Source organism: Camelus ferus, chromosome 10 (genome assembly GCF_009834535.1).
Source record: "Camelus ferus isolate YT-003-E chromosome 10, BCGSAC_Cfer_1.0, whole genome shotgun sequence".
NCBI lineage: Eukaryota > Metazoa > Chordata > Mammalia > Artiodactyla > Camelidae > Camelus > Camelus ferus.
Genome location: NC_045705.1, coordinates 18,386,780 through 18,413,739, shown reverse-complemented (window position 1 = coordinate 18,413,739; position 26,960 = coordinate 18,386,780). Strand labels below are relative to the sequence as shown.

Sequence of the window (26,960 nt, the reverse complement as noted above, 5' to 3'; positions counted from 1 at the left end):
CTCTGTTAAGAAGCTTGCTGGTGACTAGAAGGGGGAAGATACAAGATATGGAGACATGAGCAAGTAGAACATGAGGGAAAGGAGCCAGGAGATTAAAAGAGACTAAGGAGAGAAGATCTGATAGAATGAGTACGAGGTGTCCTATGGGGGACCGGTTTACCAATCACAGCTTGTGGCCAGATACGTGTCCAGGGGTGAAGTAGAGATCGTTCACTCAACCAGATGGGTTCTAATGTCCCTTCTAAACCTTACAGTCCATGATTCAGCTCTGTGGAAACACCATTGCTCAGGAAGATTTTTCCTTTAGACAAGAGGTTCTTAACTGGGGTGGCTTTGCTCCCTAAGTGACATTTGGCAATGTCTGGAGACATTTGACCCAGCAATTCAACTTCTGTCTATATATTCAGAAGAGCTGAAAGCAGAAACTCCAACAGATATTCATATACTCCTGTTCACAGCAGTCTTCACAGTATTAATAGCCAAAAGGTGGAGCCAACCTAAGTCCCACTGACAGATGAATGAGTAAACATAATGTGGTATATCCATACAATGGAATATTATCCAGCTGTAAAAAGGAAGGGAATTCTGACATGTTACAACATGGATAAACCCTTGAAGACATTACAACAGTGAAATAAGCTAGTCACAAAAAGACACATATTGTATGATTCCATTTATGTGAGGTACCTGGAGTAGTCAAATTCACAGAGATAGAAAATGGAATGGAGGTTACCAGGGACTGGGGGGAGGTGGGAAAGGCAAGTCATTGTTCAGTAAGTATGAAGCTTCAGTTTGGGCAGAAGAGAACGCTCTGGAGATGGATGCTGCCCATAGTTGCACAACAGTGGGAATGTACTTAATGCCACTGAACTGAGCACTTAAAAATGATTAAAATGGTGAATTTTATGTATGTATATTTTACCATAATTAAAAAGAAAAGACAGAAGTGTTACTAGCATCTAGGGGGTAGAAGCCAGGTAGGCTGCTAAACACCCTACAATGTGCAAATCAGGTCCTACATCAAAGAATTTTCCAGTTTGAATGTCGACAGTACTGAGGTTGAGAAAGCTCACTTTCATACAATATTGAAAGAATAACAGTAAGAGGCTGTCCCGTGATCCTTGTCTTTTCACTTTCACCCTGATTTTCCACACTTGAGCCATTTTCTAAATTTCACCAGATTTCACTGCCAGATCAAGCAAAAAGAAGCAGAAGTAGTTAAAAAAAAAAAAAAAGGAGAAAAACAATCACTTAAACCTCAAAACAGAATTTTGGAATTCTCGATTTCTGAGATATCTATATTTCTCTCTCTCTCTCTTTTTCTCTCTTTATGAAATAATTTCACCAAATAAAATTTGAAAGTATGTAAGACGTCCAAACTTGGCTTGAACTCTTCATATTTTCTTGTATTCCCAAGTCTATTCTATGCATGTTCAAGGAAAAGATAATAAACGATCTTAGCAATGATGTATTTTTTTCCGCATATACTGTGTCTAAATATATGTAATCTGATTTAAATTCTTGTGAAAATCATGAGTCCTCTTACAGACCTCTTTTCTACAGAAAAGAAGGTGTCCTGATTTAAAAGATGTTTTTATTTCTCCTGTTTAAAGTCATAGAAAAATCTCAGTGATGAAGAATCTTTTTTTCCACTGCATGTACTATCATTTAAAAGGGAACAGTGTCTCCTGTTAAATAACTAAAACAAATTAAAACTGGAATGAACCATGACAGTAAGGGAAAATTATCCTTTACATTTTCTATCACAGGGCCACTGGATCAATGGCCTTTCAATTCAGTCAAATAAACCTCTGGTCCAGTCGAACAATCAGTGAGTCTTACTGTTTTCAAGAAACTGAGCAGCTTATTTGATTGAAAATGACTAAGGCAATGTGTGTGTGTGTGTGTGTGTGTGTGTGTGTGTGTGTGTGTGTGTGTTGAGCCCCACATTTGATAACAGATTAAATACAAGAGAAAAAGGATCATAGTTTGAGAACAATGACAAACAACAAAGAAAATTTTTTAGTATTTTACTAATTTATTTGTTTATTCCTCCATCTGTTCCAAAAAAGGTTTAAAGCAGCTCTGAGAATTTTTATAATCTGCAGTCTCTTGTCTTATGTTTGCAAATATTTTGTAGACTGAATGCTAAATACTAAATTATCAAAGATTATGAAAGAAACAGAGAAAGAAGGAAAGCAAGACACGAAGGAAAGAAGAGAGAAGGGAGGGAGGGAAGGAGGGAGGCTAATATCCAACATCCAATGAACTACTTGATCTTGAAGACAATTTCAGTGACTTCGTTCAATAACACCATTAACAGACAAGACATACATTTTATGTGCTATTAATTTGTGTTCAAGTATCCTATAATTATAGAAATTTGTTTATTTAAGTAGAATGAAATGTGATCTGAGCAGACTTGTTGTCTTTTACTTTCTGTCTCCATTTCCCCTTTCAAGAAACATCTAAATTCTTTTTTATTTATTTTTTATTTTTTTTAATTGAAGTAGAGTTGACTTACAGTGTTGTGTTAGTTTCTGTTGTACAGCATAGTCAGATGCTTTTTGGAGAACTTCTTTCCCCCCCATGTCATAGTCTTGCTGGGGCTGATCAATCCAGGTGCTTGCCTTCCTGCTGGGGAGTCGCAGCGGCTGCTGGGGTCTCTTTGTGCCGAATCTTTCCTGACTCACTCAGATACAGGCAGGAGGTGGACTTACAGCCCCAGCTTGGTCTGTGGCTGTCCTTCCCAGGACTTTGACTGTTGAACAAGTGGTAGGCGATTGAAGAGACGTTTGGAGCTGAGTCACCCTAGCAGCGGTACCATAACCACACCACAAATGCTACGAGGTATTTCTCCAGTTCCTGGTTCCCAGCTCTTCCCATTTTCTCTTCTTGATTCCTGCTCCCTCCCAGTGTTCCAACTGCTATGGCTGCGTTACACTCCACCCCCAACTTAGTGGGTTAAAAACAACAACGACAACAACATTTTGCTCAAGACTCTGCCCTCTGGGAAGGTCTCAGCAGAGACAGCCTGTTTCTCCTCCATTCATTTTTGTCTGGGGTGGCTGGAAGGCAAGGCTTGGAGGGGCAACGTGAAAGTCCGCCGACGTTCAAGGGGAAGAACATAGACCCTCTCACTTCTCAACAGAGTACCGTCGACATCACATTGCAAGAAGAACATGCGGGATAGAATGTATATTAGCGCAATCATTTTCAGAAAATTTAATCCACCACCCTGAGCCTTCCGGTTGATGTAATCCTGTTACTTTTCAATAAACTCCCTGTTGCTGATCTTAGCCAGGGTCAGCTTCTATTACTTCTAACTAAAGAATCCCAATCTAATAGAGGATGGATCTCTTTTATTAATCCTTTGGCAATTAAATGCCACTTTAATGTTGGATATTTAATTAATATCACCATCAAAAAGTTGGTGCTTATTCATTAATTAATTACTAGACGCACCTGCGTGACTCAGAAGCAGGCTTTGCTTCACTGATGAGCGATTCCAAAGATTCGATCCAGCTTCGCTCCATCGCTGCAAAACAGACACGATTATAAGAAAATAGCTGAGGCAGAGAAAGGTTATTTGGTTTATCACAGATGGCAATGGGGAATGCGATGCTTCCAGAAACAGACCCAGAAGTTTTCATTCCCCTGGTCAGGCTGGAACTATTAAATCACATAGAAATACCAGGAAAAGATAAGCTACATGAACCAGTGATTGCTGGCACTAACACTCTAGTGAGTTCAAAGAGCCCTCAGGGCCTGCTGTTTATTTGGAAAACCAGAAAGAAAGAAAAAAAAAAGTGGTGAGAGAATGGTGGGATAGAAGCCTAGCTACATATTAGCTTACGATTTTATCTTAACCAGGCTTGTTTGAAGAATTTACATACTAGGGGATGCATGAGTTTATGTATCTGTATGTTTAGAGCACTTTAATCCTTTTTTAAAAGAGCTTCAGGGCATGTGTACACATTTTAAATAAAAATGTATGTTCCATTAAATGTTATCAGTCAATCATCAAAATATCACCCTAAAAAGGGAAGAATTTTAAGATAAGAACTATAAAAGTGAAAAAAAGAAGGTTATAAAAAATACCTAATGATATAATTAATACGTAGAATATGATGTTGCTTTCCTAAAAGGGAAAATGTTAAAAATAAATAATGAAGTAAGAGAATAAGCACATTATTTCTAGGAATATTCCATCCCTCCTTCTGGAACTTATTAGTCAATTTCCCAAAGATGCCAGAAGGTTCTAGAAGATTTTTTAAATGTAATTGTGTGACTGACCGCCTATACTTTGAAGCTTTTTTATTAATGAAGTTCTTGGAGATGGGGGGAGGAAAATGTAAGCCTGCGATGTCAGTCACTGAGTTTTTTTGAGGATTTAATTTTTACTTTTTGTGTTCAAATATTATATTTTCATCTACTCTCAATCTCTTTCTCTTCACACACACACACACACACACACACACACACACACACTCCATTTCCACCTCTTTTCCTCTTTGGTTCTCTTCCAGAGGCTGCTCATTCAGTGACAGACATCTCCACGGGCTGTTCTTTGTGACCACCGGCTGTGCTGGGAGAACTGTTTTGGTCTGGCTTTTCTTCGTGCCTGTCAAAGGCCACAGAGTGCTGGAGTCTGAAAACATAGCCTGAAACAGCATGGACCCCAGCGACCCTCAACACATCTCAATAAAACTTGCAACAATCTCCGTTCTACACACAGTATTTCAGTTGTGGATGACACATTTCATCTGAACAAAATTTTGTTGAATAGCAGCACCTTGAATGAAGAGGTCCGTTCAATTAAGGACGATACAGAGAAGTATCTCTAATATCTTGGTTTTTTATTCTCCATTATGAATAAAACCACTGCTAAAACCCAAGCAAAATCATATACATTCCTTTCAGAAGCACAAATGTCTTAAAACCTTTGATTTGAAAACCCCTTGTGGTTCAAGCACTTTAAGCTACCTTGCAGAAAACTCTAGGTGTGTAAAAACACTTGTTGGGGCTATTTTTCCAAAGAAATGATTACTAAGGGACATGAGTGAGACACCTTTCTATTAACTAATTTTGGAGCTATCGCTTCATTCTTTGTTCATTGTATATGTTTATCTTATTTTTGTTAGCAACTTGTTGCTGAATTCTGCTGTGTTAATTCAGTGCAACAGCAAGGATTTTTTGTGTTATGTTAGTATAAGGTTACTTTTTAAATGTCGCATTTTCACTTCTGTGTAAGTACAGTGCTGAGGATCTAAACAACATACATAACTCTCCATCTATCCTCTGCATTCCCTTTGCATTAGGTGTAGCTCTGGCACGAAAATCAGAGCCCCAGCTCCAATTTTTCCAGCTGTCTCTGTCGCCCTGTGATCTTTCGGTAAAAATTTTCTAGGCTGTTTGAAAAGGCAGGCCTCTACCCCTTCTTTGATTGTGCTTAGGCATTTGGCCAGCCTGAGACATGGATTAATATGAACAGAATCACAGACTTTTCTGAACATAAGTCATTTACGTGTGTTTAATGGCAGATACTGAGCAGGAAAAAGGCAGACCGCAGTTGCCTTTGTATGGAGTCTGGGTAGGTTTTGATTTCACTCAGAGTCGAGAACAAAGCAACCTCTGACTTTTCCTCAAACTCAGCTCGTATGGAATGACTTCTAATGACTTCACGAACTGCTCGCCTTAGATGACTCGAGCGTTTTCCGCTTTTCAAGTTTTCTCCTTCTATGACGTTTTATGATAATACCTTATGGTGCAGTTCTATTTTTGTTCTTCATGATTTTCTGAGTGCTTAAAGTCCAGAGGGAATTTTTTTTTTTTTTTTAAATCATTTGGCCACCGTCAACTGTGCTTTTCAGTTTGGGGCTAATGTGGAGTGAGACTTTAAGTACCGTGCCAACACCAAACATGGCATTCCCTATTGAATGAGCCAATTCCATCCCCTGAGTCTGAATAATTTAGGGGAGACGTGATGTCATTGTCTACTTAGAGATAAATGGAAAGGAGTCTGGGTGTAGACCCTTGGAGTGCTCTTTGTAATAATAGTAATTAAAAAGAGCATTACCTCATATATTTAAACATTTTGTACATACCATGTGCTTTTGTCATTTTTACCCAATATTACTCATAGACGGCTAGTAGTTCTGTTTCATTATTTTTGAAGCACTGTTTGATGACACTGGTTTACAGTTTCTCACAGTTCATTGCTTCAGTTTTCATCAAATTATAATTCTAGTTACTCTAGACACGTTCATCGTCAATTTCCGCATGCCTCAAAGATATGCAAGGACCAGTTATCGAGCTCGGATACCAGATAACAGCTGCTGCAGAATATGTTTTTCTCTTAGAATAGCCTTTTCTAAAATAAAAATTGTAGACTCCACCGGGCCAAACCCTTGACACCCAAGCATATTCATATTTGTTTAACTAAATTAGCCTATGTGTATGGTGAAGGTTGAGGATTACCACAGACTATTTAATTTTGATGTGCAAATCTTATAACAAGATAAACACTGGCCATGTACACTTCCATACACTTCATATCCCAGCTGGTGGAAATGCAGAACTCACACAAGTTGCCAAAGAACTGCCAAGTTCTGAAGAATTCTTAAATCCTCCCTCCCTTAAGTTCTACAACTTTCTCATGTTATTGCCATCACATTTGAACCTCCTGTTGTCAATCGAATGTTACAGATTAGAGCTCATTATAATATTCTAGAAAATTCTGAAGTATGCAAATAAGTGTTATAACAATTTTTAGCAAAGTTTAAGTATCAATTAGTCATCACTTCTCAACAAACCATCAGTTTATTTGTTTTGCTTATGAATTTAAACAGCATAAATAAATAAAAAACTGACTACAGCTAGCAAAAGATAAAATCCTTAATTTGCTTTGTAGAATACTGCTGTTGCCCAAAAAATTGTTTATTAATAATCTGACAAGAAACTAAATGCAAGTCTGTTGGTCTTTCAAAGATCAATTCAATCATTCCCATAAATGTGAGTATCAGAAAGATTTTCTTAATATATTTTAAGACTACCAAATCCTTAAGGGAGCATCTTTTAAAGTAATCTCTCAGATTATAATTTGTGGGCAGTATCCTGAAATGGAATATGGACTGTTGGATATTCTAAACTTATAACATGCATAGCACTCCTTTTAATGACAGTTCTAGTCTGCAGGGCCATAGAGAGATGCCTAATGACATGGAAAGATGCTCATAGTATCTATTCAGTTGAAAGAATAGCTTATACAGGTAATGGGTTATGAGGAAGAAAGAGGAACTTTTACTTCCTAATGTACTTCAGTATTTAATTTACTTACAATGACTGTGTATTAATTTTGTATTAAAAAGATTTAGAAGTAAATTACAAGACTGTATAATAACTGCTTGATATGTATCATGCATTATTCTAAGCTCTTAACAAACATTAACTCATTTAATCCTTGTAACAACTCTACAAAGAAGGTATTTTAATATCTCCTTTTCACAAATGAGGAAACCAAAGCACAGAGAGTTTAAGCAACCTACCCAAGGTCACACAGATAGTAAGAGGCAGAGATACAATTCCAATCCTGCTTTGCTCTCAACTGCTACAACATACAATTAACTGCATTCCCTTTTTTTTTCATTTCTGTAAAATACATTTGACTGAAAAACTATATAACTAAATGTTAACAGTGGATATTTCTCAATGATGAAATTATGGCTCTTTTTAATTTTTTTTCTTTTTGCCTGTATTTCCCAGTTTTCACAAAACAATGAATAGAAAAAGAAAAAATACTGAAAAGGAAAAAAAAAACTTTTTATAGTTCCTTCTGTAATGAGCATGAAATAGGGATTTTGATATAGCAATTTTTCTTAAAACTTCTCTCCAGTAAACCTTTTTATTTTAGCATCTAGTAAAACCATGTGCCTGTAGATTTTTGGCTATTTATCTGTTCTCTTGTGTGCAGATTTTGCTCTGTTTATAGATTGTCACTAAGGGGAATCATGAGAACAGAAGAAGAAACTGATGGAAACTTCAAAATGTAGAAATGCCAAGAAAGGGGTAAATTTAGAAATCATGGTTGCCATTATAGATGTCCTGAAATGTTTGTATGTATTTCCATTGCATTTTTTTCTTGGCAGTCTGTGTTGCTAAGGAGGGCCATAGTGACCTAGCTTGTACCAATAAGGAACCCAGCAACTAGAATATCTTCCTTACAATGGGTTTTTGAACACTGATTGGGTCTACATGGAATAATCTTACACCAAAAGAACAATAATCTTACTCGTAATCAGTGTCTGTATATTTCCTCTGACAGTATATCTGTTTCTCTGAAGATTTCACTTAAAAAACAACCATTTTTAAAGAATCACTCAGAATATTATTTGGAGTATTAAATATAAGTGAAGTAGTTCTAGTGAGAACAGATATGGAATTGATGTAGCATTGAAAAACATTAAAGGGGTGAGAAGGGTATACCTCAGTGGTAGAGTGCATGTCTAGCATGTATGAGGTCCTGGGTTCAATTCCCAGTACCTCCACTAAATAAATAAATAAGCCTAATTACCTTCTCCCATAAAAATTTTTAAAAATAAATAAATAAAAAGAAAAACGTTAAAGGAAAACAGAAATACATTTACTTCTTGCATTTAAGGTTCATACAAAATAAGTTCATATGTGGGCCCAAAATAGGTGTGAGACATGGAGTGAGGGATAAAGTTTTAGGAGCTGTATGTTTGAAAAAAGTTAGATGAGTGACATTTTATGCCAGTGTTGTATTTACTACTGCAGTTCTTCATGACAAGATGGGATTCCAAAAGGTGTGTACAGAATGAAGATGGTTTGGAGATAAGGGAAGGCAGACCTACGAGTGGAAAGAGAGGTTTCAGAAAGGAAGTCAGTGGGTGAGAAGAGCTCTCAGCCTCTCTGCCTGGGTACCACCCAGCCTTCAGACAATACTCAAGATTCTGGTAATCTTTGTTTTTATTATGTTAAATGTATTCAGATCTCCTTAAATTCACTCATGTCTCTCTGTGTCTTTTCTCCTCCAAACTGCTCTGCTGAAGGCTACAGTCACCTCCAACCCAATGACTGCAAGAGCCTCCAAATGGCCTCCCGAAGTTCACGCTAACCCCCTCAAATCCATTCTCCATGCTGAGGGAACAGTGACCTTTGCAAAAACATAAATCTAATCATGTTAGCCTTTCTACTTAAGATCCTTAAACAGCTTCCAGTTGTCCTCAGAATGAAGTCAAACATCTTCAACAGGGCCTTAGCTATGACCTTCAAATGTTTTTACCTTGACCCTTCAGTTCTGGCCTCTGCTTACAGATCTGGACGCAGACCCTCTGGCACTCAGCAACCCACCATGCTGCTTTTCTCCTTCCTCAGACACCCTTGTAGTCCTTTCCTCCCTCAGGGAAGTCTTCACTCAGAGGAGGAAAAGTACTCCTATTTTGTGTTTTCTTTGTACCAGTTGCCTCCCCTTTCCATAGATAGAATTTTTATTTATTTGTGTGATTGTTTAAAGGCAGTCTCTCCCCAGGCTCATTAGATTACATACTTCATCATGTGGGAGAAAACTGCTTTTTGCATCAATAGACCATCAGCATGGTTTGAGTACTCTGCCTGGCACAGAGCAGAGCTTAAAAAATATTTTTCGAATAATCGAACCATGACATTAATAATACTGAGAGAAATGGGTTTTAGATTCTGCTTGTCTCTCAAAGTCAATTTTTAAAAAATGTATTCATTCATTTATTTATTTTTTTGCTGAGAAGGAAAATTACTTTATACATTGCTCACTCAAAATATTGATATCTCTTATACTAGCTGTCAAATTGAATTATTAAACTGGAAAACCCCCACATAACGTTTTCTTTAATCAGGTTATTATGGGCTTTCCACACTGCCCATCTTTCAAAAGAGATTACTTTGGCTTTTACTTCAATGAGATTGCTCTTCCACCATGACAAGCCCAAGTACCACTAAATTCTACCACTTTTCCAGAATTGGGACCATGATATAGGGAAGGACTCAGAAAATACTAATTGATAACAGAGATCACACAAGTCTGTTAGGATGGAAAATACACCAGCACATGCTCAGTATCTTGCTAAGATTTTTTTTTGAAATTGATTATTAAAATTATTATTACATAAGTACACTCATCTAGTGTGTTGATGTATGCTAGACATTAACTAGTAAGTATGGTAAGAATTAGTGTTTTGCAAAATTTTAGGATTTCCACTCCCTCCATGTTTATTGTTTAAGCTGTTGGCAAAGCTGGATCAGATTTAGTCTTTCTAAGATAATGCCTAAGAAATTTATTTTATGAAATAAAATTTCATCCGTTCTAGTGTTTCCTGAATTTTTCTTAGCCATACACATTTTATTAGTTAACCAAAAACCATTTTAAATAAAAGGACAAAAAACCATTGTTTATATATTTATTTTGAGGACTTCAAAAAGGATTATGAAAGAATCAGTTTAATCATGTAACTTTCTTTTTGAGACTGTATCTTGGTACATTATATCTGTACATTTTAAGATGCAAATTCTTTTTTCTTTTTGCATCCTACTGTATTTAAAAAGAAGGCAGCATTTCAATGGATGGGATACATAACAATCTTCAGCTTCTCTTTGAGAAAATCAATTTATGAAACAGTCTTATGTACTATTTCATGTTTCTGAAGACTTTAAGAAACTCCTTTAATTCTACTATTTGAACTCCATGGTAAGTCCTTAGCTTTTGTCTCCACGCTGGTCTCATGACGTCACTTCCGTTCCTGCGTATCTGGTAGGGGTTTTCCTTCATTGTGTACTTGCCTCAGTCACTCCTGCATTCTCTCACTCATTTTCTCATTTACTGACTTATAAGTTCATTTAACAAATATTTCCAGGTTTCTACTATGTGCACAGCACATCAGAATGAAAAACACAAAAGAATAGAGGGCACAGTTCTTCAACTTGAGAGGGTTACAGTGAAAATATTAAAATGTAAAAACAGTAGGAATTTAGAATAAAGTAAAGGTATTGGTTGGGTCATTTTTTTTTTTTCCTGAGTGGCATCATAATACTAGTTATATTAACAGGCTCTGATTTCTGATAATATATATCTTAACTTTTGCTGGAAATGATAAAAATGCAGACGATTTAAAGACAAAAAGTGGGAAAATAGTTGAATTTTTTTCTGAAGAACTGTAAGGTTGAACCGAGTTTTAAGTTATACACGAGTATCCCTTAAGTATTGGAAAACTTGTTCTCATAGGAAGAATGAAAGCCAGCTCCAAATAAAGTATTGAGCTTTCAAGGGAAGTAGCATTCACTTTCTAAGCTTCCACCTAAGATTCTCTCACGCTCCTCTCTCTCATCTTCTTCCTTAAATGAATTCTGAAATGATATTTTAAAAGATATTGCAGCAGGCTATCAGGAAGTATATTTGCCAGTTCCCTTGATGAAATCACTGGAGAAAGGGACCAGATTTACATTCCATTAAAGGAAAAAATTTGTAATATTTGTATAGAGGCAAGCATAAACTTGGCATTTGATTTTTTATCCTTCTTTTGTTTTCCATTAGAAACAATAAAAATTGAATTTAATAACAGCAACAACAAAATGGAACTTCCTTACTTATCTTTAAGGAAAAAAAAAAACTTCCCAGATGATAACATTTAAAATTTAGTCTAATGAGCTGATGTCAGGGGACAGACATGGTTCACATCCAATCGTATTAAAACAAGCTTTTAGTATATAGATAGCTATCTTGGTGGAGAATATCTAACAAAATGCAGTATGTTCAAATCCATGGGATGAAAATTATTTAAAAAGTGAGTTCCTTTGGCTCCTGATTTGTTATTTAAATTCACTTATACTTCTTCAGCTTCTTTACTTTGTTAGCCTATTGGAAATAAAAATAACTCTAACACAGTTTGGTCACTACCTCCCAGTGGTTAGTTGATTTGCAGGGACACAGGAGAGGTTGAATTCTTCCTACACTATAAGTAACAATTTTGGTCTTTTTTTGCCTCAGTGTTTTCTCCACTCAGTAAAATGATAAACATTTTTTTTTCATCAGCTTTGTAAAGGGTCACTCACTTGATTTTTTTTTTTTATAGCATTAAGTATCCTGTAAAATGTCCCACTTAAGTAGAACAAGTTATTTATTTTGTGTGTGCACATTATTTAAATTCAGGATTATGTACAAACTAGTTTTGCTGTTTTGATTGGCTATCAGATTTTTTTTTTTAAGGAAGAAAACCACAAAAATTATTTGGCTGGTGCTGTTTTGTTTTGTTTTTTTTTCAAATTGATTAAATCCATCAAAATCAGTCTAAAATTTCTAACCATTTAGATAAAAGAAGTGTACTTAGGGAATAAAGAAAATTAAGCATTCCCTCAAAAACCTGATTCTAGCCCATGTTTGCCGCTGGGCTGGAAAACAAAAACAAAATATGAAGTGCTTCCCACCCCACCTTTGCTGTTCTTTAAGGTCAATGCCACTTGCTGTGGTTTGTGCTGGGCAAGAAAAGTGACTGTCCTCTTGATCCCAGCACATCTGACAAGTACCGACACTCTGGACATAATGTACAACAAAATAAATATATTAGCAAGACCATTTCCCCTTCATTTCAGGCACAAGAGATAGCTTACTTAAAATTCAAGTGCCAGGAAAGCCCATTGTAAAAGGGAAATATTTTCAAGTGAATTCCGTTTGATCTTTTTTTATAGGGGCTCCCACCAGCCTCTCTCCCTTCCTCCCCAGACCCTGGAAACCAATTAGTCTCAGTACGGAAGCCAGAGACCAGGTTGAAATGGCTCCCTTTTATTTTTAGGGGATATAATTTCAGCCAGGATGTCTAGTCAGTTGTCACATAGCATACTTAGCACACTTCTCCCTCTTACACACGTCCATTGGATTTCCCTTTGGAGAATGCCTAGATTTTTGAGTCTGACTCTTGGAAAGGAATTGGAGCTGGTTGGCATCCAAATCCTTCAGCTCTGACAATGGCATAACATCACAGGGCCACCTCGTCTTTCACAGTCAGCCCCGCCAACCAAGTTTTCTAAAAGCCTTCTCTTCCTTGTCCTCTGTCTTCTAGCATTTCAGCGACTTTTCTTTTCCTTACGTTGTTTGCATACAATTCTGAAAACCTTTTCTTCCTTAATCCAGAGTAGCAGAGAAAAAGGGACAAACTTTTGATATTTACCATGTTTTTGAATTGCTTATCCTTTGGGGGAAATATCCCCCAAAGACAAAAATGGAAACAATTAGATTCTTTGCCTCTCCTGCCTCCTTATACTGAACCTGCCTTAGTTCATGGAGGTGAAAGAAATGATCAACTGGGTTGGCCTTTTCTTTCTCAGGAACAACACTGCAGAAAGAAAGGGGGACGTGTGTGTGGGTCTGTGACTGTGTGTGTGTGTGTGTGTGTGTGTGTGTGTCTGTGTGTTTATCTGGCGAGTTGAAAGGCTTGAGAAAAAGGAGCACAGCTCTCCTCCAGGAAAGTCTAAGCTCAGCAGACGCGAGGGGACCCAGGGTCGCCTTCCATGGTTGGAGCGCAGTGCCCGAGGCGCTCCCCTTGCCCCCGCAGCAAGCTCTGAGCCCTGGAGCTGTGCCAGGACTCCAGACAGCGCCTGGCAGGTCGGTGGGTGGGGGGCCTGGGGCCTGGGTGTTCCCTTTGCAGAAGACGCCCATTTGGAGGGAAAACTCCCTTTATTTTCCTGGGGCTCCGTAGCCCCCCTCCCGGGTCCCCTATCATCTTTACGCTGATCGCACTCATGATGATGAACTTGCAGCTCAGCTTCCTGCCGCCTGCTTGACCCGGGAGCACCAGCAGGCTGACGGCCTCGCCCTCAGATCCCTCCTCCTCTTGCAACCCCGGGGCCTCGGGGCGCCGGTGGGGGTTCCAGCGGGCCGGGACTGCAGGAGGGGCGTGCAGGGGCGCGGGGTCCCGCCGGGGAGCGCGCACGGAGCGGCGCCTTGGCCGCCCTGCTTCCTGGAGCTGTGCTCCTTTGACCCCAGTGGCAGTCCCTGTCACTGCACCGCTCTCGCTCCCTCCGGCTCGCCGCGCCCTCGCTCCCTCTCCTCGCCCCCTCGCTCGCTCTCTCCCCAGATCGAGGCTGCTCCCGTCCTTTCTACCCCCCTCCTCCCTCACGCGCCGCGCCCCCCGACCCCCCGCCCCAGCCCGCGGCGGGACCTCCGGGGTCGAAGGTTCTGGCCCGCCCGCGCCCCTCGCCGCCCCCGCGCGCCCCCAGCGCGCCTCCCGCCGGCTCCGGCCGCTCCACGATGGATCGCCTGCTCGCCCGGCGCTGAAGGCATCCCCGGGACCCGGAGCGCAGCCCGGGAAAGGTAATCCGCCCCGGGAAGGGAGGCGGAGGGCGGGGGAGGGGGAGGAGGCGGCCGGGCGCCCGGTGCCGCGCGCGAGAGGAAGGGAAAAAAATGCACACACAAAGCGGAGCCCGGGTGAGAGGTGCCTTGTCAGAGGCGCGTGCGAGGGGCTCGGAGGCTGCGGATCGCGACTGCCCCGGTGCCCCTGACATTCGCTCGAGCCGGCGCTTCCCGGGCAATTTGGAATCTGAGGAGAGCTTATTTTCAAGCCTTGAGCGAAAGCGAATTATTTTTTAGGAGCTGTCTCCCTCCCACTCCCCATCTTGCCCCTCTGCTCTTCTCCCCTCCCCCCAGTCCTCGGTCCCCGACCTCTCGGGGTCCCCACCTCGCGGCTCCCTTCTCCGCTGGGATTTCTTAGGAGGGGAGGAAGGGGTGTCCGCGAGGGGCAGCGGCGAAAGCCCGGCTGCTGGGGTGGGGGTGGGGACGAGGGTACGGCGAGCTGTTTACTAGAAAGTCCCGGGGTTATGTGTTCGAGCCGCCCCGGCCTAGGCCCAGGTGCATTGTGTTGGCCCGAGCCCCGGGCGCCCGCGGCCGCCGGAGAGAGGTGCGGTGGCCGGGAAGGCGCCGCGCAGCTTTGTGCTCAGGCTGCGCTCCGCGGCCGCCCCCGGGCCGCCCGCGCGCGCGCCGCTGTCGCGCGGGGCTGTTCTCACCCTCTCCCCGCGCCCCAACCTCGCTCTTCCCCGCCGTCTCCGGTCTCCGCGATCGCAGCCTGCCGTGCGAGCCGGCGACCGGGGCTGGGCTGCGGGGGACGAGCGGCGAGAAAAGTAACCGTTGCCGCCCGATTTCTTCCCGAGAGGCAGGAGTTTCTTTGCTATTTACATTTAACGGGGTTATCTTTGTAAAGCCTTTGCATTCCGGGGTTTTGCGGCCTAGGAGGTGAAGAGGGCATTTTCTTGGAGATTGGGAAGAGGATTAGAATCCACCAGCAAGGAAAGAAATTAAGGATGCCCCAGTGGGGTAGATTTATACCACATCCCCCCACCCCGACACACCCCAGACGAAGTGCAAATGCGGGTCATGAAAAATGTGTAATTGATTTGAGATGCTGCAAACAAACAGGTCAGGGTGGAAAAAACAAAACTTTAAGTGAAAGAAAAGATTTCCCAAGAAGGGGTGGGAGAAACCGTGGCCTCCACACCCCCTTTCAGCGCTCGCTGGCTCCCTCCCTTCCCTTCTCTGGCTCCAGGGAAGTAGTCCGGCTGCTCTGGGGCAGAGAGCAGGGAGGTGGCGGCGGCTCCGCGCGCGGGATCCGCTCTGAGGGTTCGGGGATGCCAACGCGCCCTGGAGGCTGACGTCGGGGGCGTGGGGCTGTGATGCTCGAGCGAGGATGGCGCGGTGTCAGAGCCATTGGCCGCCGGTGGTCATCAATCAATTCGGGGCTGGGGGAGAGGGAGAGAAAGAAAGATAGGCGCCCAGCAAAGCCTGGGGCCGCAAGCGCCAGCGCCAACAGTGCCAGCGGCGGCGGCGGCAGCGGAGGCGGCGGCGGTGGCAACTGGGGACTGAGCGAGTAAGGCGAGCTGGTGCTCCAGGAAGGAAGGGGGAGCTGTATCCCGGACGAGCCGGCTGTGAGCCGAGAGGGCAGGGAGCAAGAGTGTGTGTGTGTGTGTGTGTGTGTGTGTGTGTGTGTGTGTGTGTGTGTGTGTGTGTGTGTGTGTGGTGTGTGTGTGTGTGTGTGTGTGTGTGTGTGTGTGTGTGTGTGTGTGTGTGTGTAGTTGCTGACACCCCCGCCCCCCCGCCAACTGCCCACCCTAGATTTAAAACAAACACACCAATCCAAAGTAGAGGATTCCGCGCCCCCCGCCCCACCATATATAGACTCTACGCGTGGCCAGAGGCGCGGGAGAAAAGTCCTGCCCTTCTCAGAAAGAATGTGCCAGCCGGGTGTCCGCAGTGCTGGAGACAAGTTCAGGTGTAAGTGCGTCGGAAGGGAGGGCGCTCTGTGGACAGAGGCACATGGAACTTTGTGCATCCTTCAAAAAACCCTGGCGGAGACGCCGCTGGGAAGGCTTCTGGGCATCGATCCGGGATACAGGGATGAGTAACTGGAGATGGGCATAAAAGAGTAAGGGCGTGAGTTGAGAAAGCACTCGATCTGTGCGGCAGAGGGAGGAGAGAGCGAGATTGGCGGAGTTGGAGCAGGCGAGTTCCAAAGTCCGGCCAGGCTTTCGGACGGTTTTCCTAGGGCTAGTGAATAAAATGAGCATCCTTGTTTAAAGGAGGAAATCACCGGCTCCTTTCTCATAGGCTGTGCAATGCGGTGCTCGGGTAGACAGGTCATGAGTTGTTGCTTTGAAACTTTTGGTAAATTGGACTTCTGGTGTCTAGGAGGTGGAGACAGTTACTTAATTCCTCAGCTTTTAATCCTTTCATTGCCAGCAGAATTTTAAAAGGTTTTCCAACTAGATTCCTGAAGAAGAACATTGCAAGTTGCACAGCTTAAGGCGCAGGAGAAGTGATGGCTGTCTAGGAAATGCAAAATGTGCTCACATGATTTTTTTTTTTTTTCAAGAGAGAAAATCAATGTAGCACCAGCATGAATGTTTGGCAATGTCAGTCCCTTTTAGATTTTTCTTAAAGATTCCTGGCATTTAGTACTGGGTTCCTTTGTTTTGTGGAGCAAATGTATTGAAGTATAAAAATGGAAAAAAAAAGAATACTGATATCTTTAAATATTATATGTAAAAAGTAATTATGATGAGGATGAGATGCTCTAAATCTGATCATTTGGAAGGTTTTACTGCCTAAATATGTGAAGCAAGGTGATACAGCTTCTTGGTAGTTTCAGGCAGTGTATCATTCTGTCTTATTTCAAGCTTTTTCCAAATTTCTCAGATTAGAGGAGGAGGCTGTTGTCCCCTGTCTCTGAGAGTTTAGCCAAAAAAAATGCCTTCCCCATGTGTTGATGTTTCATATTCTTGGAATATGATTATCTTGTCATGTGAGTGGGGGTGAAGGTAGCATTTTTTTTTTTAAATAAGCCTTTTCTTGACTTGTCTGTAAAGGTTCCTGTGAAAGTTTTGAAGCTCTCTGCCTCAGTCTGACATTTTCTTCAAAGGACTCCAGATTAAAGGAGATAGGCGCTGCAGGTGCACTGTTTCGATAAAACATTTGAAAGAGAACATGGTAAAGATGAATTCAAATGAGGTGCCAGCCACCCATTTAGTCCTTCTGAGTTACAGGGGCCTGTGCTTGCTGATGAAAAGAAGTTCTGTTGGTCCCACTGGGGCAAAGGTGCAAAGAGACGCAGATCTCACTTGGTAGAAAAGGCAATCCTGTGGTAACTTTAGGATTCAGTGGACCACAGAAGAGTGCAGAGTGATCACTTTCTCAGTTCCTTTTCTGGGCTTTGAGGGTCTGAGGCTAGCCACTGTAAGTCATTGCCTGGATAGTTACATGGTAGGTATATATCTTTCATTTCTGGGCCATTTTGCTTGATTTAATTAGCGAGTTTACTCTAGAAACATTTACACTGTTTCTGGCATGGGGTGCAGAGATTGTTACTGAGAGGTCACAGTGGTCTAGACATGAATTTTGTTTGTCTTGCTTCTTAATGTTCTGTATTTCGCACAATAGACATTGATGGCAGGAACCTAAGAATTGCCATGTAATTTTTACACCACTCTCTAATTTATGCAAACACTAAGTTCTCGTAGTCTGAAAATGTGTATTTTTTCCCTCTGTGCTTTGATGGCTAACATTCTTTTTAATGACAGTCATTTCTATAACAGGAAGATGTTTTCATTTGTATTTACTTTTCAGCATGGCGCAATTATGCAGTTTTGCGCTTCAGTCGTGTCTCCGTACTTTGTGTCTCAAAAGAGAATTACAGTACTTAGAACAGGACTGCAATTTGAAGCAGGTGTTGTGTTTTACTGTTATGCAAAATAACAGTAAAATATAATTGTGGGGGAAATTAAGGAAACAGCTGCAAACTTGGTATGAAAACTGCTACATTATGATTTGTAAGCAGTTCTCATAGATCTCCTACATCAGAGGCGCAGGGAAAGATTTTAATTTAGTTAATCCTACCGGCCTGGTTGTCTGTCAACTGGTGCTTAGAGGAGTCATACCTCCCATGAAGTCAGGAAGAGGAAAGAGAACCCAAAGTGACACTTTGTTTAAAATGCCAGAGCAGGAGGGATTCATCTTTTGGCAGTGCCAGTTGTACACTAGCGACACAGGCAAGGTGGGTGTTATTTAGCTTGCTTTGCTAATATGAGGAAGGCAATGATTTGAGGAGAACGCGGTGGAATTTCTTAGCCCAGCCAGCATATGGAGGACTACACAAGCCCCAGGTTGTAAAATAATAAAATAAATGGCCTATGGCAGGCCATCTGCCTTTTTGCTGGATATTTAAGGTGTTTCATGCCAAATTTAAATCTAATCTTATTATTCTAAATATTTTTATTTGAGACAGCAGCTAAGATTCTCCGAGCTTAATGGTGCACATGGCGAACGTATTCTGATGTGGAGCACTTAAAGTAAGAGTGTGGGTTACCCATGGGTTACCCACCGAGCGTGCTGCCTGCTTCTTCAGTACTTCACTGATCAATGGCAGCAGCCTTGAAGCAGGGATGTGTTCTGTTCTCAGTCTTTGCACACCTGCCATAAAAATAAGCATCCTCATTTCTGAACCTAGTGCAGCAAATAATATATTGACATTTATAAAAAGAATCAAAACGAATGGAAAAAATTTTGAAGAAGTATGAAACCACTTACTGAGAATTATGCAGCACGAAGCAGGAAGGAGATGGGAGCGGTAATGGCCTGCCTTCTTTACCAGTCTTCTGGGCTCGAAGGTGGATAGTAATGAATGCATCCAAAATGGTGGTTCAAGCCTGGATGTGTCTCTCTTTCTCCAGAGGGACTGGAGTGTTTAAAGAAATTATATTACATTTAGCAAGAAGGATTTGCCTTACCATGAAGTTCTTGGCCAGAGTGGAGTCCATATGTATACCAGGCCTTGAGTGTCTGTATATTTCAGGAGCCACTGTGAAAGAAAAAATTGTGTGTAATGTGTGCATATATCGTGTGTGTTACAGTTGCACACAGGTATCTGTTATGAGCACAGCATTTACAGTTTGCATTTGTCATTGTGCTAAGCATCGAGATTTCAAATTATTCTGTGATACCAACTTTGTGCAGACCAAACATTCCAATTAGCAGGGAAGGTTTGGAAGATTCTCCACTTCGAGCACAAACCATTTATAGTTAGACACCATGGCAACTGTGGATGTGCCCCTTCCGTAATTCACATTAAGTGCCATAATTATAATTAAAGAGGAAATCTTAGTTTGAACACCATTGAAATGATTTGCTAGCAGCCAGCAGTGTCATTTAGAGTATAATGTCCATTCTGAAGTACATGCAGGGGAGACAGTTGGGAAAGGTTTTATCCACAAGATGACAACACGTATTAAGATTTTCCTGAACCAATTTCATGTCCAGGTGCTACCTTAGAACATCCTCTTTTCCTTTGTTCTCATTTTTAAATTTATGTCTTTCAGAAACGCACAGCGGTATTGATGAGTAGATCCTTGGGTTCAGAGATTGGCTGAAACGCACCATGCCTGCTTCCATCCTTTGCTCCGGAAAGTTGTGAATTGCTCATGCCTATAGGGAGGAAGGATGGCACATGGGATTCCTTCTCAAGGCAAGGTTACCATAACGGTGGATGAGTACAGCTCCAACCCCACCCAGGCATTCACGCACTACAACATCAACCAGAGCAGATTCCAGCCGCCACATGTACATATGTAAGTATCACCCACAAACTTAAAGAAATTAGCCTTTAGGAAACTAGAAATAAAATGACAAAATCACTAATGACTTCTGCCAGGGAGAATAAAAGCTTCATGATTCACCAAACAGATGGGTATCTGTGGTTCCAAGTACAACTCAGAGGAATCCTCTGCATCTGTGGAAAACAACATTTCCAGGGTGTGTACTTTCAACCACAATTTGACATTAGATCTTTAGAGCCTCAGAGTGGTGGCCCCGCATCTTGTGCATCACAACAGAGAGGTTAAGGTATTTGCCTAATGTTACACAGCGAATGTTGGCAGAGTCTCCTGACCCCTAGTTCAGTTTGCTTTCTTTTGTATTGCTTGCCTCCATGATGAAATGTCTTTAAAATTTCTGTAGTTTTTCTCCCCCCATACCTCACCCCACCACCCCTTTACATTCAGCTGGGAAATAGGCCTAATTGGGACTAATTGTCCAGCCACTGCTAAATCCATTGTCTTGCCTGTTGCTCGGAGAACGTGTGCTGCATGCTGCAGGACTCAAACAATTCTGGGGAACAAAGGATTAAGGGACAGTGGGACAGTTGGTTCCAGGAATTGTACTTTTCTCTCACTCCCTAATACTATGTAAGTCGTGTTGCGGTTTAAACTGTTTAAGGGACAATGTGTGGGAGAAATCCAGAGGCAGGGGTTCTGCAGCACCTGGATGCACACCAGCTTTTTTTCTGGTCCTCGGCTGCAGGATGTGCTGGGCTTCCAGCAGCAGGGGCAAAAGGTCACCATCTCCCTTGTTTATTCAAGGCCTGGTGCTCATTCTCTATTAGACCCTTCCAATGTCTAACATGAGTCTTTCAGGGTAGGACTAAACCCCTTTGAAAACCATTGTGTAGTCAAGAGAGAAAGGAGGTTAGGGTGCTGTTGACTGTTTTTTGCCATTCCTGGCAAAATTGAACTCAGGGCATGTCCAAGTCACAGGCTCTTTTTTTCAGTAATTGTTTTATTTGAACATTAAAAAAAAAAAAAAGTAGGACCGCCCCCTCTAGTATACACATGTGCGTGTGCACCCCCCCCAAAATTTAGAAATACTAACCCAACAAAAAGGTCTTTCTCTTGACTGTCTGGGTGTTAGCGTAAATACTAGGATGTTACTTCGCAAGTACCCGTGTTCTGTAAAGCTATTCAATTATCTATGATGAGATTTCTGCGTAAAAAGAAAAAGAAAAATCCTTGCAAGAGGCTAGTGCTAAACTATTTCTAAGATTTTTTTACTTTCTTTAGATCAGCATTTACTCGTGATTATGAAGGATGGCTAACATGATTTTAAGGAAAGGTGTTTAAGATGAGTATGATTTTTCTTTGTTAAAATGGCTTTTCTGAACAGTAACTATGTGTTCATTTCAAATAGGCCTGTTATTCTGCTTTTAATCATTTCTTTCTCTTCAAGTGTGTTACAGAATGTGTGCAGGCTGGACTTAGGATTCCTTTAGCTCTGTTCTGCTGGTGTGTGACGTTCTGTATTAAAGAATCTCAAAGCACTTTGTAGATTCTGTTTCCTTCCAAGCAAAAGAATATATGTTGCACCCCAGATTCCTTGGAAAATCTTTGACAGGGAATCTTAGCTTAGCCTTCACTTGTTTATAGCTCTTTGATTCTATTGGTGAACTGTGAAGGCACAGAGGTATTTTAAAAATCATGTGACCTTAGGACTGATGGGTTTAGATCTAGCCATGGAAAATTTGAAGGATCAAATTATACCTTTTATGGAAAAAAAGGCTTGAAAAACGGAGTTTGCAGTGGCAGCCTGGCCAGCTGGGTAGCCCTTTCACCAGACTTTCTCCCCTGGAGTAGAGGATTCTTCCACGGTCGGGTCCAGCTGGCCTTTTTACCTTCCTCACCCACCCCTCAGGAGGGCTTCCCGCCTGAGCCCTTTGTTCCAGCCCTGCGTGTTGGCCGTCTCACATGAGCACACCTTGCCCCTCTCCATCTTGACCGTGTTGCTTCACTCTTCTCCACAGCTGAGATGCTCACATGTATGCTCGGCCGAGAGCCGGTTCAGGCCCCTCTGTGACTATGACCCTCCTCCTATCTCTCCCAATGCAAACTGACTGTGTGCACCCCCTGCCAGCACGACCTTCCTCATCACTTGGTTTTTACTTCTAACCAGACCACCTCCGTTCTTATTTTTCTCCCTCCCCCCACCCCATATGTCAACTACATCGTTCATTTCTTAAACTCAGGGATTGAGCAGGTAACAGGTGCTTAGAAATACTAGTTGATTGATGGATGGATCCATTGACCTGACTGTGTGTTGAGAAGAGAAACTGATTGAGATTTGGAGATTTTTGTTGGGATCTTTCTGTGCTGTCTTAACACTTTGAGTGTTTGTGTGAAGGTGTGTGTGTTTTATCAAGGTGCTGCTTCACTTTTCCCTTGGCTTTTCTTCTCCGGGCCTGGTGCCCCAGCCCAGTGACCGGCCCCTACTAGGCACTCGGGTATCTTGGTTTAATGTGATCATGTTATATTAAAAAAAAAAAAAAAAAGATTGCCTTGAGTCTAAAGAGAAACTTAAATTGGCTGCAAAATATCTATAAAATATTTAGTTTAAAATTCCTTCAGTTTTTCTAAAACTTTCAGCATGTCCTGGTAGGGCTTTGTTCTTCTGCCTGGAGACATTGTTGTCTTTTCCGCTTGAATAGGTGCTCATTTATTTTGCATGCGTTTCTTAAAATGTTTGCTTTCCTTTTTCATTTACAGTGAGGTCTGTGAAGATCCATGCCAGATCACCTGGATCGGAGTTACAGTCCTGGTCCCTTAAATGATCCGTTGTTTTCTTTCATGAAACCTAGTTGGGGTTTTCTTACCTTAATTCAGGAAGAGCAGCATCACTTCCCATTTAGTTCAGTTCATCTCATCTCAGCTTTGGTGACCCAGCTTGGTCATTTACAAATTCTTTCTCCTGGCCTCAGTTCACTCATCTGTGAACATTTGCACCGAATGATAGGTATGGACCTTTTTAGCTCTGACGTATTAATATTGCAGTGAAGATATTTATTTGCAAGGCATTGCTGCGGTGGGAACACAGATACATAAGACCCCTGTCGGTCCCCATCTTCATAAGCTCATCACTGATTTCAGAGCTGTTGTTTCAACTGGCTTTGAGAGTTTACCACCTGGCCATGGCTTAGTTTCTCCTGTGCGTTCTGACTAGGTTGCCACCAAGCTTTCTAAGAGCCACTGGCCTTCATCTCTGCCTGGGAAGATGTTTTTTTTTTAAAGAAAGTAATCCGATATTACCTTGGGAAAGAAAATTCAAGCACAGCTGGAGTAGGCAGGTTGGAATTGAACCCAGAATTTGTGAGCCCCTCTTATCCAGACTTTTGAACGTACTGATGGATGTGATGGTTGAAAACCAACAATTAACAGGGCTTCATTATTCTACAATCCCATCATCCTTCCCAAGCAGACTGTTGAGGAACTTATTTAGTAATTTTATTGATGTTGGGAGGAGGTGCTCAAGGAACCAATGTAGATCTGAAAACATCATCAAGATTTTGTATGTTTTAAATTATCCGAGGCCTAATAGAACACCATGAAACATTTTTAGTAGGGTATCCAACCTTCTCTGTCCTTGCACAGAAAGTCCCACTTTCTGGGGGACCCCTCAGTCCCTCTGCAAACTAAGATGTTTGGCTTCCCTACTGAGGTTGATTCCTCACCCTTTTCTTTAAGGATTGGTTGGTAGGAAGCTCAAATCAAATTTTATTTTCAGTTTTGGCTACTTTCCTTGTCTGCTGCTTGCGTTGTCAGCACCCGTGCAATTTTACTTAGCTCTCGTTCTTTTACACTTGTTTTGAGGAGGCAGTGTAGTGTGGTGGTCGACGTCTTCAGTGGAGTCAGATTGTTGGATTTGAAACCTGACTGTGCCACTTACTGGCTGTGTATCCAACCGTGGAGAGATGGATTAACTTCTCTGTGTTTTTCTTCCCATATGGAAAATGTGGATGATGAAAGTAGTACCTATCTGCAAAGATTGCTGTGAAGGTTAGAAACATTATTGCTGGTTAAGTTCTTAGAGGAGTGCTTAGTGCAGAGTCTTTTCTCAATAAACGTTAGCTCTTCTCATTAATGAGTGTTTTATTGATTGTGCCTTTTTTGTTCTAAGCTATCTGAATTCATTTTGAAAACCAGTGGGGTATAAATAAATGAATAAATAAGAGAGTCACCAGTAAGTTTTGTCCTGTCATTACCAGCAAACTTGTCTGGGTGGGATTTTTGGGGTGTCATGGTTGGAAGGTACTCTGGCTTCTTTTTTTAAATTTTTTAATTTTATTTTTACACTTTGAAGTCTAGTTGACTTACAAAATTGTCTTAGTTTCAGGGGTACAAAATAGTAATTTGGTATTTTTATAGATTACACCCCATATAAAGTTACAACAAACTATTGGCTATATTCTCTGTGCCATACATTACATTCTTGTAACTTACCTATTTTATACCCAGTTCTCTGTGCCTTTTAATCCCCCTCACCCATTTTGCCTCATCCTCTGCCCCGTCCTTTCTAGCCACCACCAGTTTGTTCTCTTATCAGTGAGTCTGTTTCTGTTTTGTTGTATTTTTTTTGTTTTATTTTTTAGATTCCATATATAAGTGAAAACATACAGTATTTGTCTTTCTCTGTCTGTACCCTGACTTCTTAGTGCCTGTCAAGGGGTGTCTCACCCAAGTCTAGTTACTGCATGGGAGTGACTGTCCCAAGAGGGTAAGGAGTCCCAAGAGCTGGGTGTTGCCTGGTGGTTCTCTACAGAATCACAGTGGCCTTCACTCACTTGTGCTGATCTCAGGCCCTCATTCCCCCTTCAGTGTCTCAGGCTCTCCATCCATGGCTGTGGATAAAACAGAAGCACCAAGAGTTAACCATGATTAACCAGGACTGAGTACAAAGGGCACAGCCTGAGCTGGGGAGTGAGGATAGTATTCTCACAGTCACCGAGAATGTGGTCTGCAATCAGAGATTTCTATACAATTGCTGATCCCACCAGTTACTGGCTTGGGTAGATGCTTATGGGCAGGATTACTGAACTTCAGTCTTCTCAGCTGTAAAATGGGTCTGATCACTCTGTAAGATGGGTGTAAGCATTATATGAGATGATGTATATGACATGCAGTGCCCAGAAGATGGCACTTGAGAAATAGATGCTGTGATAATATTTATGGTCATCCATTAGTTGGTGAGCGTTAAGTGTTAACATATTTTTTTCTGAACTGCTCGGTTGTGTAACACATGACAAGTCCAACTTGTGTTCTTTTGCTTTGTTGCCTTTTTTAGCATCTGTCAATGTTTGCTTGGGCATTGCTAATCAGAAATGATCTGTAGCTTTTAGGGTATCTGGGTGATCATTCTGTGCCAAATTCTTACAGAATTTTGTTTGATTTGAAGTTTCATTCTTCCGTGGTAGGAAGTAAATGTTTACTTCAGGTCTGTATTAGATATCCTTAGATGCAAGAACAAAGAAAGTTACAGAAGAGTTACAGAATGGTGCCATTTGGTTAAAAAAAAAATCAAGATGTCTAAAAAGATAAATACCAACATTACTGGTGATTACATAGGGAATACATTTGCAAATGAATTTGGGGGAGGGAGTGTTGGATAAAGACCTTTCATTTTTTATTTTATACATTTCTGTATAATTTGAATTATTTTTATAAGAACTGTGTAATACTTTTATGATAAAAAACATTTTTTAAAAGAATGAGAAAAATGTAATTTGTCTACAAGTCCTTCCGCTTTGTCAGATTTGCACTAAAGGCTCACTCTAATGCAAATCTTTCTTTGGGCATCGCTGCCTTGGGCGGTACCTTCTTCTGTTTTATGTTATAATCAAGGAATAGACGAAAGGCTGTTCATTGTTTCAACATCATTCAACCTGTGCACGTGCGGGAAGATGCGAGCAGGGCCAAGGGTGCTGCCTCCTTCTTTGCCCTACAACTAAAGGGAAGTTTTTTAAGAAGTACCTTCAAATTCATTTTTGGAAGGCAGCAGCGTATACAGTATCAGTCAATAAATAGCTTGCAGTAGCAGATGATAGTTTCAGGGAACTTGGATTCTGGTCCTGTTTTGGTCACTAATTAGGTCTGTGATGGCGAGCAAGTTGAGCCTCTTTGAACTTGAAGTTCCTCACCAGCCACTGGACTTGACGTCCATTAGCATCGCCCTTTCCCTCTCTGGCAGGCTGGGGTTTCTCCTCTTCTGCTCTTTTCATTAGTCTGTTTGAAATTAAGAACACAAATACCTCTTCACTAGTGATGTTCTGTAGGGAAAGAATATAATTGTGAGACATCATGGGGATATGGTGGAGGGGGAAGACCAGTGACACCCCCAACTCTCACCTGGAGAAAGAAGGGTACCAGTGGCTGAGTGAATGTCTGGGGCTCTTTCCTAACAAGGGAGAAATTCATTCTTTGTCGCAGAGCTGGACTGCATTAGCTGCGTGGAAAAAAAAATTCTAAACATTTTTCTCTTGGTAAGCCACTTTCTCATTCTCATTACAGATTTATCACTGGCCTGCACATTAGCATGGCCATAATTTTTGTTAATGTTTTCAATCTGAAATTCGTCGTGGAGATGCTGAATGGCCCTTTTAGTTTGTGCTCATATATAAACACGGGGTATTTTTCTTTTCCTCTCTCATTTCTTTTAAAAAATAAGTTCTTTTTCCTATATGCTCCCTGAGGGCACTGGTCTCGTGGTCCGTGACAGTTAGACTTCATTTTAGAGTAGACTTTTTTCCAATTCCGTAGATTTCTTTGTTTGCATTCCAGCA

General features: G+C 41.6%; 1 protein-coding gene across 6 annotated transcripts in view; it reads left to right on the top strand.

Annotated features, from left to right (window-relative positions):
• The first annotated feature begins 13,912 nt into the window (after nucleotides 1–13,912).
• The window catches only part of MPPED2 (metallophosphoesterase domain containing 2), a 162,744-nt gene continuing 149,696 nt past the window's right edge, over nucleotides 13,913–26,960 (top strand). For 2 of the 6 annotated variants that reach the window (XM_032488397.1, XM_032488401.1), the window contains exons 1-2: nucleotides 13,913–14,356; nucleotides 19,903–20,151. In XM_032488397.1, the coding sequence (XP_032344288.1) occupies nucleotides 20,024–20,151 (128 nt within the window). In that variant the 5' untranslated portion in view covers nucleotides 13,913–14,356; nucleotides 19,903–20,023. Of the gene's footprint in view, nucleotides 14,357–14,768; nucleotides 15,903–15,937; nucleotides 15,961–16,112; nucleotides 16,307–17,097; nucleotides 17,792–19,902; nucleotides 20,152–26,960 lie in introns of those variants that run through there. The other 4 variants (XM_032488398.1, XM_032488399.1, XM_006195076.3 and 1 more) reach the window with 4 other exon arrangements.